This window comes from Bufo bufo, chromosome 9 (assembly GCF_905171765.1).
Source record: "Bufo bufo chromosome 9, aBufBuf1.1, whole genome shotgun sequence".
NCBI lineage: Eukaryota > Metazoa > Chordata > Amphibia > Anura > Bufonidae > Bufo > Bufo bufo.
The window spans coordinates 19,065,599-19,085,847 of NC_053397.1; the positions used below are offsets into that span (position 1 = coordinate 19,065,599).

The 20,249-nt window shown below is 46.3% G+C and overlaps 1 protein-coding gene across 2 annotated transcripts in view; it reads right to left on the reverse strand.

Annotated features, from left to right (window-relative positions):
* IL17RE (interleukin 17 receptor E) overlaps positions 1 to 15,503 on the reverse strand; it is a 42,414-nt gene extending 26,911 nt beyond the window's left edge. Inside the window, exon 1 of one of the 2 annotated variants that reach the window (XM_040406747.1) lies at positions 15,072 to 15,503. In XM_040406747.1, the coding sequence (XP_040262681.1) occupies positions 15,072 to 15,221 (150 nt within the window). In that variant the 5' untranslated portion in view covers positions 15,222 to 15,503. The remainder of the gene's footprint in view (positions 1 to 15,071) is intronic. The other variant, XM_040406745.1, reaches the window with a different exon arrangement.
* Positions 15,504 to 20,249: the final 4,746 nt, after the last annotated feature.

Below are 20,249 nucleotides of genomic sequence, written 5' to 3' on the forward strand. Positions count from 1 at the left end.
AGGCAATCACCAGTGACTGCATCCAGGTTGAGGATGAGCAGAAAGGTGGCCATGCATGTGCTTGGCCGTCTCCATTCACTAGTATGGGATTTAGCATAGCAAGTGTGCCTGTATACAGTGAGACGGGGGTCGGAGGACTTCCCTTCTGGATATGAGACCTGCATTTATTATCATAAATGTGGGAATACCACCTTAAAGCCAAGCCATTAGGTCACACGTCTGACAGCATGATGGATCTGTCTGCTGTCGGTTCCCAGGGGCAACCAGATGAAGTTTGACAGCAGCTATGTAAAGGAATATAGAAGCACTGTGAAATATTTACTAGTTTGTGTAAAGAATACGATTAGGCTGCACCAAAGTGTCAGAAGACAAATGTATACAACAAGCTGGGCACTGGGCACTGGGCACTGGGCACTCACTAATACTTGGAACCAAACAATATAATTGAATATACAATAGACAAATAACAACAATAAAACTCCATACAATGAAACCCAGAATTCGCATATGGACCAGTTACAGTCTATAAATCGGGTATAAAATTTATAAAAAAAAATCAATAAAAAATAGTCCTGAGCAAGAACTTATTTTCCATATAGTCTCTTATGAGGGGAACTAAAATCCAACTATTCTTATAGTTTGAAGACAAAATCTCATAGCACGTGTGCGGCGTCCCGCTACACAGGCCCAATATTGATTCAATTAATAGTATCTAAAGTCAGTTCGAACGGCAGCGATCTTACAGGGGTATTACCGTATATGCCGTTCGTCCTCAGACACTAGTGCTGTAATAGTGATGCTTACACTTACGTGTCCGCGATCTCACCCTTCGTCTATACCGCGCTGATTCGCATCACACGCTGACCTGCAGACGTGTATCGATGCCGGTTTACCTCGTGACTGATGATGTTCTCACGTTGGCGGGCGGGCGGTTCGATCTCTTACGGCTTACAGTTACAAGCCGCAAGCCGTAAGAGATCGATCACGAGGTAAACCGGCATCGATACACCTCTGCAGGTCAGCGTGTGATGCGAATCAGCGCGGTATAGACGAAGGGTGAGATCGCGGACACGTAAGCGTAAGCATCACTATTACAGCACTAGTGTCTGAGGACGAACGGCATATACGGTAATACCCCTGTAAGATCGCTGCCGTTCGAACTGACTTTAGATACTATTAATTCAAGTGGATAAATATTGGGCCTGTGTAGCGGGACGCCGCACACGTGCTATGAGATTTTGTCTTCAAACTATAAGAATAGTTGGATTTTAGTTCCCCTCATAAGAGACTATATGGAAAATAAATTCTTGCTCAGGACTATTTTTTATCGATTTTTTTTTAATCGATTTTATACCCGATTTATAGACTGTAACTGGTCCATATGCGAATTCTGGGTTTCATTGTATGGAGTTTTATTGTTGTTATTTGTCTATTGTACATACATTCAATTATATTGTTTGGTTCCAAGTATTAGTGAGTGCCCAGTGCCCAGTGCCCAGTGCCCAGCTTGTTGTATACATTTGTCTTCTGACACTTTGGTGCAGCCTAATCGTATTCTTTACACAAACTAGTAAATATTTCACAGTGCTTCTATATTCCTTTACATAGCTGCTGTCAAACTTCATCTGGTTGCCCCTGGGAACCGACAGCAGACAGATCCATCATGCTGTCAGACGTGTGACCTAATGGCTTGGCTTTAAGGTGGTATTCCCACATTTATGATAATAAATGCAGGTCTCATATCCAGAAGGGAAGTCCTCCGACCCCCGTCTCACTGTATACAGGCACACTTGCTAGGCTAAATCCCATACTAGTGAATGGAGACGGCCAAGCACATGCATGGCCACCTTTCTGCTCATCCTCAACCTGGATGCAGTCACTGGTGATTGCCTCACTAGGAAATGCAAGTGTCAATTGACCCCCATTCTGGATGTAAGGGCTGGTGCCAGAGGTGGGACCCTCCTCTATCAGATACAGTGCCTTGCTAAAGTATTCACCCTCCTTGACTTTTATCGTATTTTGTTACATTACAGCCTTACGTTCAATGTTTTGTTAATCTGAATTCTATGTGATCGATCAGAACACAATAGTCTAAGTTGATGAAGTGAAATGAGAAAAATATATAAATAAAACTATTGTTTAGAAATAGAAAACAGAAAATTTGCATGTGCGTATGTATTCACCCCTTTTGTTAGGAAGCCCATAAAAAGCTCTGGTGCAACCAATTACCTTCAGAAGTCACATGATTAGTGAAATGATGTCACCTGTGTGCAATCTAAGTGTCACATGATCTGTCATTACACCTTTTTTTGAAAGGCCCCAGAGGCTGCAACACCTAAGCAAGAGGCATCACTAACCAAACACTGCCATGAAGACCAAGGAACTCTCCAAACAAGTAAGGGACAATGTTGTTGAGAAGTACAAGTAAGGGTTAGGTTATAAAAAAAAATATCCCAATCTTTAATGATCCCCAGGAGCACCATCAAATCTATCATAACCAAATGGAAAGAACATGGCACAACAGCAAACCTGCCAAGGGACGGCCGCCCACCAAAACCACGGAGCGGGCAAGGAGGGCATTAATCAGAGAGGCAGCACAGAGACCTACGGTAACCCTGGAGGAGCTGCAGAGTTCCACAGCAGAGACTGCAGGATCTGTACATAGGACGACAATAAGCCGTACGCTCCATAGACTTGGGCTTTATGGCAGAGTGGCCAGAAGAAAGCCATTACTTTCAGCTAAAAACAAAAAGGCACGTTGTGAGTTTACGAAAAGACATGTGGGAGACTCCCAAAATGTATGGAGGAAGGTGCTCTGGTCTGAGGAGACTAAAATGGAACTTTTCGGCCATCAAAAAAAACGCTATGTCTGGTGCAAACCCAACACATCACATGACCCAAAGAACACCATCCCCACAGTGAGACATGGTGGTGGCAGCATCATACTGGGGGGGACTGGGAAACTGGTCAGAGTGGAGGGAGAGATGGATGGTGCTCAATACAGGGATATTCTTCAGCAGAACCTGTCCCACTCTGTGCGTGATCTGAGGCTAGGACGGAGGTCCACCTTCCAGCAGGACAGTGACCCCAAACACACGGCTAAAGCAACACTTGGGTGGTTTAAGGCTGGGTTCACACCTGAGCGTTTTACAGTGCGTTCCTACGCGCTGTAAAACGCTCAACAGGCAAGAACCAACGATTCCCTATGGGCATGGTTCTCACCTGAGCGTTTTACAGCGCGTACGAACGCGCTGTAAAACGCCCTACGCCCCAAGAAGTACAGGAGCTTCTTTGGGGCGTAATGCTGCGCATTCCCGTACATAGACTTCCGGGAACGCGCGACAATGGGCGTTTGCTTGTTGCCGGCCACGTTAGTAAACGCCCGATAAAATCGCGCATACAGAGCGCTCCATACAGTACGCTCAGGTGTGAACCCAGCGTTAGAGGAAACATGTAAATGTGTTGGAATGGCCGAGTCACAGCCCAGATCTCAATCCAATAGAAGATCTGTGGTCAGACTTAAAGGGCTTCTGTCACCCCACTAAACTCCTTTTTTTTTTTTGTGTGCTTATAATCCCTATCCTGCGATATATCTATACATTATGTTATTAATAATTTTCGTTCAGTAGATATGTCAAAAAACTTACTTTTATAATATGCTAATTACCTGTCTACCAGCAAGTAGGGCGTCTACTTGCTGGTAGCAGCCGCAAAAAAACGCCCCCTCCTCCTGTTGATTGACAGGGCCAGCCGCGATCTCCTCCTCCGACTGGCCCTGTCAGCATTTCAAAAATCGCGCGCCTGTGTTGATTCAGCGCAGGCGCTCTGAGAAATCGCGCGCCTGCGCCGATGACGTCTTCTCTTTCGGTGACGTCATCGGTGCAGGCGCACTGAGGGAGTGCTGAGGAGGCGAGCCTCCTTATCTCAGAGCGCCTGCGCCGAATCAACACAGGCGCGCGATTTTTGAAATGCTGACAGGGCCAGTCGGAGGAGGAGATCGCGGCTGGCCCTGTCAATCAACAGGAGGAGGGGGCGGTTTTTTGCGGCTGCTACCAGCAAGTAGACGCCCTACTTGCTGGTAGACAGGTAATTAGCATATTATAAAAGTACGTTTTTTGACATATCTACTGAACGAAAATGATTAATAACATAATGTATAGATATATCGCAGGATAGGGATTATAAGTACACAAAAAAAAAAAAATGAATTTAGTGGGGTGACAGAAGCCCTTTAAAGATTGCTGTTCACAAGCGCAAACCTCCAACCTGAAGGAGCTGGAGCAGTTCTGCAAGGAGGAATGGGCAAAAACCCCAGCGGTAAGATGTGGCGACTGCTCATAGAGACTTATCCAAAGCGACTTGGAGCTGTGATTGCTGCAAAAGGCGGCTCTACAAAGTACTGACTTTAGGGGGGTGAATAGTTCTGCACATTGACTTTTTCTGTTATTTTGTCCTATTTGTTGTTTGCTTCACAATAAAAAAAAAAAAACATCTTTAAAGTTGTCGGCCTGTTCTGTAAATTACATGATGGAAATCCTCAAACAATTCATGTTAATTCCAGGTTGTGAGGCACCAAAATACGAAAAAAGTCAAGGGGGGTGAACACTTTTGCCAGGCACTGTATATGGGCCCTTTAATTGGCCCTGGCAGGTGTCTTTCTTTAGCCTTAGGCAGTCCATCTCCTGTGTGGAATAAGGTGGCACACACTTCCCTTTGGTTTATAGAAAGGTGGTAATTGGCACACGGGCGCAGGAAGACACTGTTTGTTTTGGAATTAGGCGCCAGATTGAGCATGAATGATATTATTGTTAGCTTTAGCACATGATGTTCCTCTTGAACAGACAGTTAATTGACCTCTTCAGATGTGCAGTAATTGGCGGACTCATCCATCCGTTAAAATAACCAGAAATTTAAAGAGATATTGACCATATCTTTTTCTTAAAATGAAACCTAACAAATAAGGTGATCATAGGACGTCCCATTGCTGGGATCATGGAGCGATCGTCAGAAATCTGTGGGAGAACCTGGCCGTAAGTGCCTTATTTCCCAGCAGTGCCCCTATAGGATAAAGGAAGCATTACATCCTGCCCAATGAAATAAATGAGCTGTCCAGGTTATTCAGTCCTCCAGATGTTCTTTCGAGGCACTCTCTGCATGGGCGTATGTCCCAAATGAAAGATCCCCTCTATTAAAGGGGTTGTCTCAACTCAGATAATGGCGGCATATCGCTGTAGAAGAAAGGACATGGATTGCACATCCATCAATGTCAGATAGGTGCAGGACCCACTCCTATCTACAGGAGGAGTCCCCCTGAAGTGAAGGAGAAAGCACCACCCTTCGTTCCTTTTGAAAATAGCTGAGCGCTCGGCTGTTTTTCGGAAGTCCCATAGTAGTGAATGAAGAGCACGCCACGCATGACCCTTGTTCTGGGGATAGGAGCCGGTTCCAGAAGCGGGACCCCTCCTATCTGACATTGATGGCATACCCTAGCAATACGCCATCAATGTATGGGATGGGCCTACCCCTTTAACTCGAAATTCTACAAAATAGTATCGTTAAAAGACCACCATCAAAACCTTGACCCACCACCAGTCGGGCCTATGAAAACGATGGCGTTCCCATTCAGTAGACCAGGTAACCATGGTTTCTACAGACCGGGAGCGTGACCACCTAATCAGAGGACCCGCCTCAAAAAGGGGTTACATGGTACAGTTGAAAAAAGACATATGTCCATCAAGTTCCATCAAGGGATGGGAGGGAATGTGAATGAAGGGAACTCGAATTCTACATGTTTATGCCCCAAATATCTCCTCCTGATCTGTTTTTTCTAATTACTTTTATTATAATGACTATCCATTAATGATTCATGCTGACTTCCCTATTAGTCATTTCTTAGCCTTGTATGTTTAGGTATGTTTAGGTAGTAACAACACCTTCACGGGCAGGTGACATCATGTCATCTTCACGTTCTTTTCGAGCTCCAGCAAAGGCCTATGATGTGTATTCCTCCGATCTTCAGTGCAGTCAGTGGACCAGGACCAGTCAGAATCGTAACCTGTAGCTGCTGGTCACCAATGTAAAATCTGGAACGCCTTCCATGTGCCGTTTATAATACTGGTGGCCCGAGCTGTGCAGTTCTGGCATTAACTTCCGACACCGGAGCTACAGCAGAACAGACGATCGGTGTGGAACTCTGGACCCCGGCCGATCAGAAATTCATGGTCTATGCGGAGGATAGTCTTATCAGTTTCAAAATCCTGGAATGGCAACACGTAAAGGGGTTGTGTCATCTAAAACATTGGTGACATAGCGCTAGGATGTCAGATAGGTGCGGTTATCTAGAAGTGGACCCCCCGAAGTGAGTGGAGAGCAGCTACGCCTGCGCAGCCACCCTCCATTCATTTCTATGGGAGTTCTGAAAATAGCCAAGTGCTGGCTCAGCTATTTCTGGCAGTCCCATAGAAGTAAATGGAGCTTGTGGCCACGCTTGCGCAGTGCGCTGTCCATTCATTTCTATAGGATTTCCGAAAATAGCCGAGCGATATGCCGAAAAAAGTCCTAGATGGGACAACCCCTTTAATGGAGACCAGGAAGTGTTTTTAACACTAGACAATGATAATTGTAAGACAAGCGATGATTGTCTGTTCCAGGAAACTACTTTGCATCTTCCTCCCACAAGGAAAAAACGCAAGAAAACCGTCCACATTAAGGAGCGACAAGGAGAGGGAGTTATTACAGGCCGTAAACAGCACTGGTGTCACCTGAGAATTTTATAGGCTTGAACCTTGCGTTATATGACGGATAGGCTCTTCATGACTACTGCACTATATTTGGCAATAAACTTTTTCCTCACACCGGGCAAACATACACCTGCATATACCTGCCGAGTATACACCTGCATACACCTGCCGAGTATACATCTACCCAGTATATACCTGCATACACCTGCCGAGTATACATCTGCCCAGTATATACCTGCATACACCTGTCCAGCATACACCTGCATATACCTGCCTAGTATACACCTGCCGAGCATACATCTGCCCAGTATATACCTGCAAACACCTGCCGAGTATACATCTACCCAGTATATACCGGCATACACCTGCCGAGCATACATCTGCCCAGTATATACCTGCATACACCTGTCCAGCATACACCTGCATATACCTGCCCAGTATACACCTGCATATACCTGCCCAGTATACACCTGCCGAGCATACATCTGCCCAGTATATACCTGCATACACCTGCCGAGCATACATCTGCCCAGTATATACCTGCATACACCTGTCCAGCATACACCTGCATATACCTGCCCAGTATACACCTGCCGAGCATACATCTGCCCAGTATATACCTGCATACACCTGCCGAGCATACATCTGCCCAGTATATACCTGCATACACCTGCCGAGCATACATCTGCCCAGTATATACCTGCATACACCTGCCGAGCATACATCTGCCCAGTATATACCTGTATACACCTGCCGAGCATACATCTGCCCAATATACACCTGCATACACCTGCCGAGCATACATCTGCCCAGTATATACCTGCATACACCTGCCGAGCATACATCTGCCCAGTATATACCTGCATACACCTGCCGAGCATACATCTGCCCAGTATATACCTGCATACACCTGCCCAGTATACACCTGCATATACCTGCCCAGTAGACACCTGCCGAGCATACATCTGCCCAGTATACACCTGCATACACCTGCCGAGCATACATCTGCCCAGTATACACCTGCATACACCTGCCGAGCATACATCTGCCCAGTATATACCTGCATACACCTGCCGAGCATACATCTGCCCAGTATATACCTGCATACACCTGCCGAGCATACATCTGCCCAGTATATACCTGAATACACCTGCCCAGTATACATCCTGTGGGATCCATGCCTGGTTCATTTTTATGAAATGTTTCTGTACCGATAGATGTTGTAAATGGATTTCCGCCAAGTTGATATCGGTTATCAGGGATGTTTATGATTGTTTTGCACATGACTGCCTCCATAAAGGTGTCCATGCAGCTATCAGATCCTAGGACGTTCCTTTTTTATTTGTATAGTGTTTTAGTCATCAATTATTTTATTACTTGAAGTGACTAAACGATTTAAAAGGCCGTTCCGTCTATATTACAAATGTGAAAACTGAACTGACTTCTAGGCTGCGATATGACCATTTGAAGGTCCCCAAGCCTGAGGCTGCACTACTGACAGACTCTGATTCTGGTCTCTTTCTGATTTCTGTGAGGTGCACTGTTGTCATGGATACCTTGTGTGGTTCCAAATTGACAAAAAAACATCATTTTCTACACTCTATCTCGATAGAATAGAAATTAAATTCCTGATCTGGCCCTGGGAGATCTGGCCCATGTCCTGCCGTCATCCAGGGGTGCACCACCAATGAGACCAGGTGAGGCCTCAGGCAGTACCAGGTAAGGGCAAGAGAGGGGAAGCAGAAGGGCCAATGGCAATGAGCGCTTTCATTTTAAGAAATTGGCATTGGGGGGGGGGGGGGGGGGGGCGCCATTTCAGTTTTCACATCAGGCAGCAGAAAGGCTAGGTGCACCCCTGCCGTCATCACTATACCTCCCTACAGATTATCCCTGTGCTATCACACCGCGCAGCACATGTTATCGGCTCCGTGCTCCGTTGCAGCACAATCCAGTGGACCCGCCCTCCTTTCAACAAGCCCTCCTTTCTAGCTGCGCGGTGATTGGTCCGAGGAGCCATCAGTCATTACAACACCCTGCTATCCTTTATGGGCAGGCCCAGTGTGCGCTCTGTGATTGGCTGATGATCCCACCTTCATCTGTCTGCTTGGAATTGGTCCTGTGCTGTGCATTGTGTGAACTGTGACCAACCTGTCATACTCCAGCTATTGCAAAACTAGAACTCCCATCATGCAGCTGTAGTCTGGGAGTGGTAGTTTTGCAACAGCTGGAGTTGGTGATCACTGCACTTCTTTAACAATTCCCTGAGATTCACTAATTCATCGTGAACTTTTACTTTTCTTCAATGGCGCCGTATAAGGCCTTGTTTTTTGCAGAGTGAGCTGTAGTCGTTAATGCGACTTTTATTTATTTATAAATTGCCATATTTATAAATATACTACCATATTGTGTCTACAGTTTCTGTGCAGACCTATGTATCGCCATGGTTACAGACTACAAACAAACCCTGAGTAGTCTGATCCTACACTCCCTCTGCCCTAATGTGTTCCTCCACTCCCTCTTCTTGATTACCTGTAGACCAGGGATCAGCAACCTCTGGCAGTGATGGTCAGTTCGCAGTGTTCGCCAGCGAACACATGCTGGCTGCCATCTTTAGTAAGGTAGACTCACCTGTCCGGCGATGCACAGGTAAGCCCTTAATTGTGCCTGTGCCGGGAGCCGGTCTGAAATCAAACGCAGTCACCGGGAGCAGGCAGTTCTGAGAACAGCCGCCGGGGGCCTTCATCGGGCTGTTCTCAGAACTGCCTGCTCCCGGTGACTGCATTTGATTTCAGCCCGGCTCCCGGCACAGGCACAGGTAAGGGCTTACCTGTGCATCGCCGGACGGGTGAGTCTACCTTACTAAAGATGGCAGCCCGCATGTGTTCGCTGGCGAACACTGCGAACTGACCTCTGGCACTCCAGCTGTTGTAAAACTACAACTCCCAGTATGCACACTTAACTTACTCTTCTTGTAACCCCTACAGAAGTGAATGAAGCATTCTGGGAGTTGTAGTTTCAGAACACCTGGAGTGCCAGAGGTTGCTGATCCCTACTTCAGACTGTAGCAGGCTATCAGACTACACAAGATCTGTTTTGTAGTCTGTCACCATGGAGACACAAAGGTCTGCATATGATCTGCGGAATGCTGTCAATTTGTGGACAGCCCCTTTAATACATTTACTCGATCTCAGCACAGTCTGCCTAAAATTTCAAGATGAATTTTATAGTTTGTAGTCAACATTGTGGGCAGTTTCCAGGCACTACAACCGAAATATCAAGAAAACACTGAAATGTAGGCCAAGAACTGAGCCGGCGTATCTTTACCACCACATCTATTTACTTGTGGGTTTCTAAGAAAACCCATTTGATGACTTTGCCGAATCTTTCATGCATTTCAGCAATGTGTGAAACACACCTCTGGTGGAGCTCTCCAGAGTTCACGAATATAATCCTAGAACTTTAGTGAAAACTGACACATAGGAGACAGAAAGAGTTCATACGATCTCCTACAACAAAAATATTTGAGAAGACGAAAGTGAAAAAAAATTAAAAAAAAAATTCCCAGGGTGGCAAAGCTCCCAACCACAATTACGGTATCACTTTACATAATGACATGGCAGCAAGCTGACACCGCCAGTTGTATAGCAGGATGCTGCGAGGAATATCAAACCCACAGAAGACATTAACACCGTCAGCTCTGGCCGCAATTTTATATAACATCCTCCTATGCTGGGAAAAGATATCAGAGCAAGAAAAGAAAGCTCGCCATGCTCATCCCGTACTAAGGTGCACCTACCCCCGAATGTAAAACGTAGGGTCCTCTGAAACAGGGCGATCAAAAAGCGGCAATCAACAATGTGCAAGTCAATCGGCACTCATTTAAAGTACCTTTCACATGGCCAAATGCAAAATGAAAGGGGAATGAATGATCGTTATTACGATCATTCATCCCCCCCATTCACTTTGCATATTGCCGGAAGCATGTCCCTGTTTATACGGGGCGATATGCTGCCAAAAAGTTACGATTTTAGGTGGCGCATTACAGTTCTGTTCACCCGACAAACAAGGGTTTTTCTCGTTTGTCATGTGATCTTCAGGCTAGGGCTACACGACGCAGCTACACTATGTGTCGCACTACATTATATCGCAGCAAGGTTGCGCAACATTTTTTGTAACGATAGTCAATGGTGTCACACTGCGACATGCTGTTACTGCGACGCGACAGTCGCACAAAAAGTTGAATGGAATATTGTGTGATCGTCACGTCGCGCGACACCATTGACTATCATTACAAAAAATGTTGCGTGACATTGATGCGACAAATAGTTGTGCAACAAGTGTAGCCCTAGCCTTACACTGTCCAGTCCGTATGAGTGTTTGTTTACCGTAATGGACCCGATCCTCGGCCGTGTACAAGGGCCCTAACCTTATAAGCTAAATTACACTTGGTGCACCATTCAATCAAGCACACAGATTTCCAAGTTTGGCCCCATGCACGTGACGCAAATGGCGGATCCGCAAAATACGGATGTGGTCAGTGTTGCATCTGCATTTTTGGGGGACCCATTGACTTCAATGGGCCCGCGGTCCGCATTTTGCAGACCACTATAGGGCATGTTCTATCTATTTGCGGAACAGACATACGGATGCGGAAAGCAAACGGATTATCCATGTGCTTTCCGCACCCGTATGTCCATTCTGCAAAAAGATAGACTCGGGGTCATTTATCAAACAGAAATTAGGCATATTTCTGACGCAAATTGCGACGCAAAGCTCCTTTGCGCCTGTAATCTGAGACTTCTGGCCAGGTCTAAAAAGGTGGGGGGCGTGATGTTGGCGGGGAAGGGGACGGGTCGGCGAGCCAGTCTCATTTACCATTTTCTACTCCTGTTTTAGGCGTAGAAAATGGTCTAAATGTAAGACACCTCGGAAACTGTCTTACATTTAGAAGCAGCGGTGGATTCTGAAGTTATGTAGAGGACGGCGCCTCTTCATAACTGCGGCGGATCCACCGCTAGTGCAGGGGCTTATTATGACCAGTGTCTAAAACACCAGTCTTAATAAATATGCCCCTACGTCCACAAAATGCAGACCATGGACCTATTAAAAACAGCAGGTCCGAAAAAGCGGTCGGCACAGTGGACCTCATCCGTATTCTGCGGATCTGCAATTTGCTGACAGCACAACGGACAAGGTTGTGTGCATGAGGCTTTAATTGCTAAAATATTAGCACCCTATTAGTGTACAGCTCCCATTGAGATTAACAGACTGTTTATGGCAGCCTGTACTCTGTAGGGCTATGTTCACATGGCAAAAAAAGCTGTGGTAGATTATAAGGTAACCTGCCGGCATTGAAAACGGCACCAAATACGCCTCTAGAACGAACCAGTCCATTCTATCCTGGGTCGCAGAACCTGGTACCATAATGTGGGGGGGGGGCCCATTTAAGTTATTGCCATTAGGCCCCGCAAAACGAGAGGACTACCCTCAGATGTACAAGGGTGAAATGACATTCACAAGAATTGCGGCATGGTTGGATGCATGTCTTTCGTCCGGTCAAAACCCCGGAACTCATGCCGGAACCGTTCGGATCCCATTATAGTCTATTAGGTCCTAAGGTGAAAGACAGTATTCGGCAATGCTGGATCGGTGAACTCGGGCATTTGTTTACGTAGCCTTACTTTCAAGTTCTTAACCTTGTGTGTAAAGTGATAACACAGTCAGCTCTGCTACATCTGCATTTTCGATGACCTAGAGTCCACAAGGTGACGTCGCTGGTCAGCTGAAAGGTACAGCTCCTGTATAAACAGGGGCCTGGACAAGGGGGTAAAGGTCCCGCGTATGAAGTAACTACGCCTCGGTGTCTCCGATCCGTCTTTCTATGAATCTGTGTGACACGGTAGCTTCTGTACAGGTCGCCCAGGAATGTAAATCGCCACCAGGTTGATGAAAAGCCCAGGCTTAACGCATGGCGTGTCAGCAGACAATGCGCCAAGTGCTGTAACAATCTCCATACAAAAACACAACCTCAGCACAAAATAAACAAGATTTTTTTTCTTTTGCTGGTTTGCGGGTAAAAAAATAAATAATTTCATCCATAAAATGATTTTTCAATCGTTTCAGCTCCCTCTGATGGCCACATTATCAGCAAAGTTACTTCAGCTGGTAATGGACGATTGCCAACATTTCGGGTTTGTCCAAAAACAGCGCCACACCTGTCCATGGACTGTGTCTGGTATTGCAGCTCAGCTCCACGGACATGAATCAGGCTGAACTGCAATACCACACACAACCTGGGTGCAGGGAAGGCGCTATTACTGAATGAAAGCATCCAGAATCCCGGTACTCAATGTTTTCGGCGGGAATACACCACTAAATGTTAATTTTTTTTCTGATTCCTTAAAACCACTTCATCTAAAAATAAAATATTCAGATATACATTAAATCGCTGTACAGTTCAGCGCCATTTCTCACTGCTTCCTTTTGTACTGCACACCAATGGCTTGCTTTCCGCCAGCGTGTGACCACGACAACCAATGGGGGACCTTGCGAGGTCACCATGGAGCCCTAGCTTTATACGTGACAACCAATATGGCCACCTTTTAGGCTTGTTTTCCAGTCCTATTGAGAAGTCTATGGCAAAAGGCATTACAAAAAAACGCCACTGACCAGAAACTCCCCAAAAGTGAAGAAAAACACCACAAAAATGTCAAATTTCTCCGATGACTTACAGCTGGCTTATGACGGCAGCGCTTTTACAGCAAAAAAAAGTCACTATAAGGCCTCATGCACACAGCTGTTGTGCGGCCGCTCCGTGCATTGGGGAACGCAATTTGTGGTCCCCAATGCACGGGCAATGTCCGTGCGGGGTCCGGGACAGATCGAGACCCATTCAACTTGAATGGGTCCGTCCACACCCGTGCGGAGGCACGGACAGAAACACCACGGAAGCACTTGAATGGGTCTCGATCCGTCCCGGCTGCCGCACGGACGTTACCCGTGCATTGGGGACCGCAAATTGCGTTCCCCAATGCACGGAGCGGCCGCACAACAGCTGTGTGCATGAGGCCTTATAGTGACTTTTTTTGTTGTAAAAGCGTTTCCGTCATAAGCCAGCTGTAAGTCGCAGCAGTCGCGCAGCAATATGCGGGCACCGGCTGGGCAATGGCCGTGTGCATGAGGCCTTAGGCAAAACTGTCTAAAAGTGAAACTGCCTTTGTCGCCCCTAGCAACCAATCACAGCTCAGCTTACATTTTTTGACCACACTATAAGAAATGAAAGCTGCGCTGTGATTGGTTGCTAGGGACGACAAAGGCAGTTTAGACAGTTTCTGCTGTTTTTTATAAATCCCCTCCAAAACATGTGGTGGTTTTTTATGGCATTTTCAACACTTTATGAGGGTTTTTTTTTTTCTGTCAGGTCTCGCTATAGATAAACCTGTGTAATAGGTGTAATAAATATGTCCTCATATAATTATCATCCCTGCCATTTTACTAAACTGGGCTCGCCTTCTCTATAATTACAGCTCCTGAGCCGCTCCTTCCGTAGAGAAGATACCGACGAGACACAAACATATGAATACGGCCTCCATGTTCAGACACATAAAACAGAAGGCAGAACACTCATTAAAGGCTGTGGATGATCCCCCTAATGGAGATCAGCGGCATCATAGTGATCAGCGGCGTAAAGATCAGGGCACATCGCCCATCGAACACCCTCCAGATAATGGACGCAGCTGTCGGCACCGGCCAATAGAGGAGGGCCTGACTGACGGACATTTCCTCTACCGCAGTCTGCATTCTGGAGTAACGCATGTAAATATATAGCTATCATCTCTATATGAAACCGTATACGGTATATAATACTAGTATAATACTATGTATAATATATCATTTATCTATCTTTCTTAGCATGAACGTGTGGCAGCACCCTAAGAAAGATAGATAGACAGGTAGGTAGGTACATAGATATGAGGTAGATAGATAGATAGATAGATATGAGGTAGATAGAAAGGTAGGTAGGTACATAGATATGAGGTAGATAGATTATATATTATACATAGTGTATTTGTGTATTATTTTCTATGACGCTAGTAGATATGTATCTACAGCATCTATCTGTCTGTCCGTCTATCTTTCTATCTACACATCTCTCTAAAATCAATTTATCTAATACCCATCTACAACATCTATCTTTCTGTCAATCATCTTTCCATCGATCTAACATCTATGTATCCATCATATATATATCCATCCATCTACCTACCGATCTCTACATTTATCCATTTACACATAAATCCCAAAATTTAGCAAAAAAATATAAATTCTTACAAAGTTGGCGGAGACTTTTTTGCTAAATATTTCCACTCCACTTTCCTCCTCGGAGCAGGAATCCTGCCCTCGGCTGACGTCTGACAGGAGCAGTAGTCTCAAGGTGAGGAAGAGCAGCAGCAGACCATCCCTAGATCCCAGACTCCCCATGGATTCCAGGCGTCAGTTCATCGTGGGCTGTAGCTCTCTTCCTGGACACTCAGTCCCCATGCTGCGGAGGACACGCTCTCAGTGTCCCATGGCTGAACTGTCTTTCCTGCAGGCGGCCTCCCTCAGTGTCACTGCTGCAGCCGGTCCTGCCACATTTTTTTGTTTGTCACCTTTCTACATGCCTGTCACCTCCCTGCCGCGTGCTCCTCCTCAGGCTCTACACCTCCCCTCCTGTGTGTTCATCTCTTCCACCCACTTCTGCCTATCTTACGTGTTTTGCACAGTGGTTTTCCTGGCAGGCGGCCTCTCCCAGAGATGACTCTTACCTGCCTGTGGCAGCACTGCACCCAGAGCTACACAGGGCAAGGCCCTCCTTCATCAGGCAGCCGCCTCGACACCTGTGCCCGTCCCCCCGAAGCTATCTGGCATCTTCCATCCAAGATATTCAGCGCCAACCCTGCAAAAAATGTCTAAGAAAAAGAATTTACCCCTGTAGAAGAACAGCACCACTCTTGTCAGCAGGTTGTGTATGGTACTGCAGCTTTGCTCTAAGGGATTGAACTGCAATACCACATGAAACCTGTGATTGTTTGTGGCGCTGTTGTTCAAATAAAGCAATCGTATTTGTCTAATCCTGGACAACCCCTTTAAGAAGCATATTAGGTTTTAATTGAGAAAACTTTTGCAACTTACTTCACACTTTTTTCCATATTTAGCCTTTTTGTTTTTATGATAAGGGCCTTGTTTAAGTGAGTTTAACTATTTTTTCCAGAAACAGCGCCACTCTTATCCATGCCTGGTATTACAAGACATTGAATACTGCAATTCCTGTTACAGCCTGTGGTCAAGAGTGGCGCTGTTGCTGTATAAGCAATGCAATTTTTTATTTATTTTTTGCGTCAATTATCTAATCTGCTTCCAGTAAGAGTAGCCAGGAAAGGGAGGGTAAATGACCCTGGACCTATTAAGGTTTTGGATCCAGAAAATTGTCATCTGGCCCTTTAAAGGAGTTTTCAAGGACTCAGTGAATGGGTCATGAAAAGATGATTACATTTATAATATTCCTGGCAGCAGCAAGATCTCTGCTTGCAGTGAGTGAATTGGACTCCAATCAGTCCTGGCCCTGTGACGGTCACACCGGGGCACGGCTCGTTACTGTTACAGTATAGGTAATAGAGCTCTGTCCTGGAAAGCAGATTCCAATTCAGTCAATGCAAGCAGAGATCTTGAAAGCAGCGAGATGCACAAAGCATGTTAGAAAACGGCACTTTTTAATATACGATGGAGAAGAATCATTTGCTGCATGGGGCGCGGAACACGACATACTTTCCAGCACTCCCAGAAGGGATATTTTAGCAACGTGAGCTCGGACGTAATGATCTGAGCCTAAAGCTAATGTGACGTGTGACAACCGCATCACACACACAGCACTATGAAGTGCCTTTTGCGCTGTGGCATTAGAAGAATTTTAATATTTCTGACTTTTAGTCTAATCAGTCTGTCTGTTAGGCTTATTGCACACGACAGTATATTTTCACGGTCCGCAAAACGGGGTCCCGTTTTTCCGTGATCCGTGACCGTTTTTTCGTCCGTGGGTCTTCCTTGATTTTTGGAGGATCCACGGACATGAAAAAAAAGTCGTTTTGGTGTCCGCCTGGCCGTGCGGAGCCAAACGGATCCGTCCTGAATTACAATGCAAGTCAATGGGGACGGATCCGTTTGATGTTGACACAATATGGTGCCATTTCAAACGGATCCGTTCCCATTGACTTTCAATGTAAAGTCTGGAGTCCCTTTTATACCATCTGATCGGAGTTTTCTCCAATCCGATGGTATATTTTAACTTGAAGCGTCCCCATCACCATGGGAACGCCTCTATGTTAGAATATACTGTCGGATATGAGTTAGATCGTGAAACCTCATTTCCGACAGTATATTCTAACACAGAGGCGTTCCCATGGTGATGGGGACGCTTCTAGTTAGAATATACTACAAACTGTTTACATGACTGCCCCCTGCTGCCTAGCAGTATCCGATCTCTTACAGGGGGCCGTGATCAGCACAATTAACCCCTCAGGTGCCGCACCTGAAGGGGTTAATTGTACTATCATATACCCCTGTAAGAGATCAGGGCTGCCAGGCAGCAGGGGGCAGACCCCCCCCTCCCCAGTTTGAATATCATTGGTGGCCAGTGCGGCCCCCTCCCTTCCTCCCTCTATTGTAATAATTCGTTGGTGGCACAGTGTGCGCCACCCCGCCCCCCCCCCTTCCTCCCTCTATTGTAATAATTCGTTGGTGGCACAGTGTGCGCCACCCCGCCCCCCCCCCCCTTCCTCCCTCTATTGTAATAAATCGTTGGTGGCACAGTGTGCGCCCCCCATCGGCCCCCCCTCCCTCTATAGCATTAACAACATTGGTGGCCAGTGTGCGGCCTCCCATCTCCCCCCCCCCCCCCCCCATCATTGGTGGCAGCGGAGTTCTAGCAATAGTACAATAGTAAAAGATTAATACTTACCTGGGAGCTGCGATGTGCGTGTCCGGCCGGGAGCTCCTCCTACTGGTAAGTGACAGTTCATTTAGCAATGCGCCGCACAGACCCTGTCACTTACCAGTAGGTGGAGCTCCCGGCCGGACACGAACATCGCAGCAGCAGCCAGCAGCAGGTAAGTATGAATCTTCTACTATTGTACTATTGCTAAGTAACCATGGCAACAGTCCTGGTTGCCATGGTTACCGATCGGAGCCCCAGCGATTAAACTGGGACTCCGATCGGAACTCCGCTGCCACCAATGATGGGGGGGGGGGGGGGAGATGGGAGGCCGCACACTGGCCACCAATGTTGTTAATGCTATAGAGGGAGGGGGGGCCGATGGGGGGCGCACACTGTGCCACCAACGAATTATTACAATAGAGGGAGGGGGGGGGGCGCACACTGTGCCACCAACGAATAATTACAATAGAGGGGGGGGGGGGGCCGCACTGGCCACCAATGATATTCAAACTGGGGAGGGGGGGAGGGTCTGCCCCCTGCTGCCTGGCAGCCCTGATCTCTTACAGGGGATATGAGAGTACAATTAACCCATTCAGGTGCCGCACCTGAAGGGGTTAATTGTGCTGATCACGGCCCCCTGTAAGAGATAGGGTGCTGCCAGGCAGCAGGGGGCAGTCTTGTACACAGTTTGTAGTGTATTCTAACTAGAAGCGTCCCCATCACCATGGGAACGCTTCTGTGTTAGAATATACTGTCGGTTCTGAGTTTTCACGAAGTGAAAACTCAGCTATGAAAAAGCTTTTATGCAGACGGATCTTCGGATCCGTCTGTATAAAAACTAACCTACGGCCACGGATCACGGACACGGATGCCAATCTTGTGTGCATCCGTGTTCTTTCACGGACCCATTGACTTGAATGGGTCCGTGAACCGTTGGCCGTGAAAAAAATAGGACAGGTCATATTTTTTTCACGGCCAGGAAACACGGATCTCGGATGCGGCTGCAAAACGGTGCATTTTCCGTTTTTTCCACGGACCCATTGAAAGTCATGGGGTCCGCGAAAAAAAACGGAAAACGGCACAACGGCCACGGGTGCACACAACGGTCGTGTGAAAGAGGCCTTACTCTGTAATTCCTCTAGCGCCGTTCTATGGAAACAGTAGGTTTAAAGAACACACCAAATGCTTGAAATAACTTCTTTATTAACTTCAACTTTTCTTCATATATAACACTGCCGCCTCCGCAGCAGATAGTCCATGTACATAACACGTGGTGCATAAAGATTCATAAAATGGCGGTATGCATAAGATGGTGGTTCAACTGTTCAATCTTGTCATTCAACATAAAATGGTGGATATATTTCTCTCTTCAGTATCTGTACTCTCACTTTAAGTTATTTAAGCACTTTATGATCTCTCTGAGAGGTATATCTGAGGTTAACCAATAGTTCACTTGCCCTACTTGGTTTGCAGTTTGCTCTATACAATTGCTTATGATCTGGTATGAGCAGTTCGCATCTGTATGCAATTAGTTTGGATTGTATGATTGTATGGCTCAGTAGTTCGTTTATGTGGTATTTGAATTTGGATTGTGAACTTTGTAGTTTGCAAATGGTGGAACTCTAAGTAAACACACACATAACTAGTTCAGTATACAGTTCTAATCACTATAGTACAGTAGTAACATTATATAACTGTTTTAAATACCTATTTTGGCCTCCCTGCTTCCATAAAACACAGCTCTTAGTGGAGTGAATGTCTGTTCAGCTCCTCTCTCTGGTGTATAATGATTCTAGCAGCTCCTGCTAGAGGGATTTACCACACAGGCTGTGTGTGAGGCTGGCTGTGATTGGTCAAAACTCCTGCTGTGTGTGAGGCTGGCTGTGATTGGTCTAGACTCCTGCCCAGCAACAACAGTTGAACTCTATGCTTTCTGTTGTTTCTGCTGTGTCATTCAGCTTACCTCACATCCATATAATGAATCTTAAAGGCATACTATATTTTCTGCTTCTGTGAACACAATATATATATATTAGTTATATGAAATCCAAACATGAAGTCACTGTAAATAACTCTGATTTTGTCTTTAACACAAAAACATAGGAACTGTATTAAGGTTATTGTCAGGTTGCGCTGTATAAACAGCTGTGGCCTTCCATCTAGCACGCTCGCTCCCCTCCAGTCTATCCTCAACTTTGCTGCCCGACTAATCCCCCTCTCACCCTGTTACTCCTCTGCCTCTCCCTTCACTGGCTCCCTATTGCCCAGCGAATTCACTTCAAAATACTAACAAATACATACAAGGTCGTACATAACCTGTCCCCTCCCTACATCTCTGAGCTACTTTCCCGATACATCCCCACACGCAATCTCCGATCCTCACAAGACCTCCTTCTCTCCTCTCCTCTTATCACCTCTTCCCACAATCGCCTTCAAGATTTCTCCCGCGTATCCCCCATACTCTGGAACTCTCTACCCCAACACATCAGACTCTCCCCTACAGTAGAATCCTTCAAAAGAAACCTGAAAACCCACCT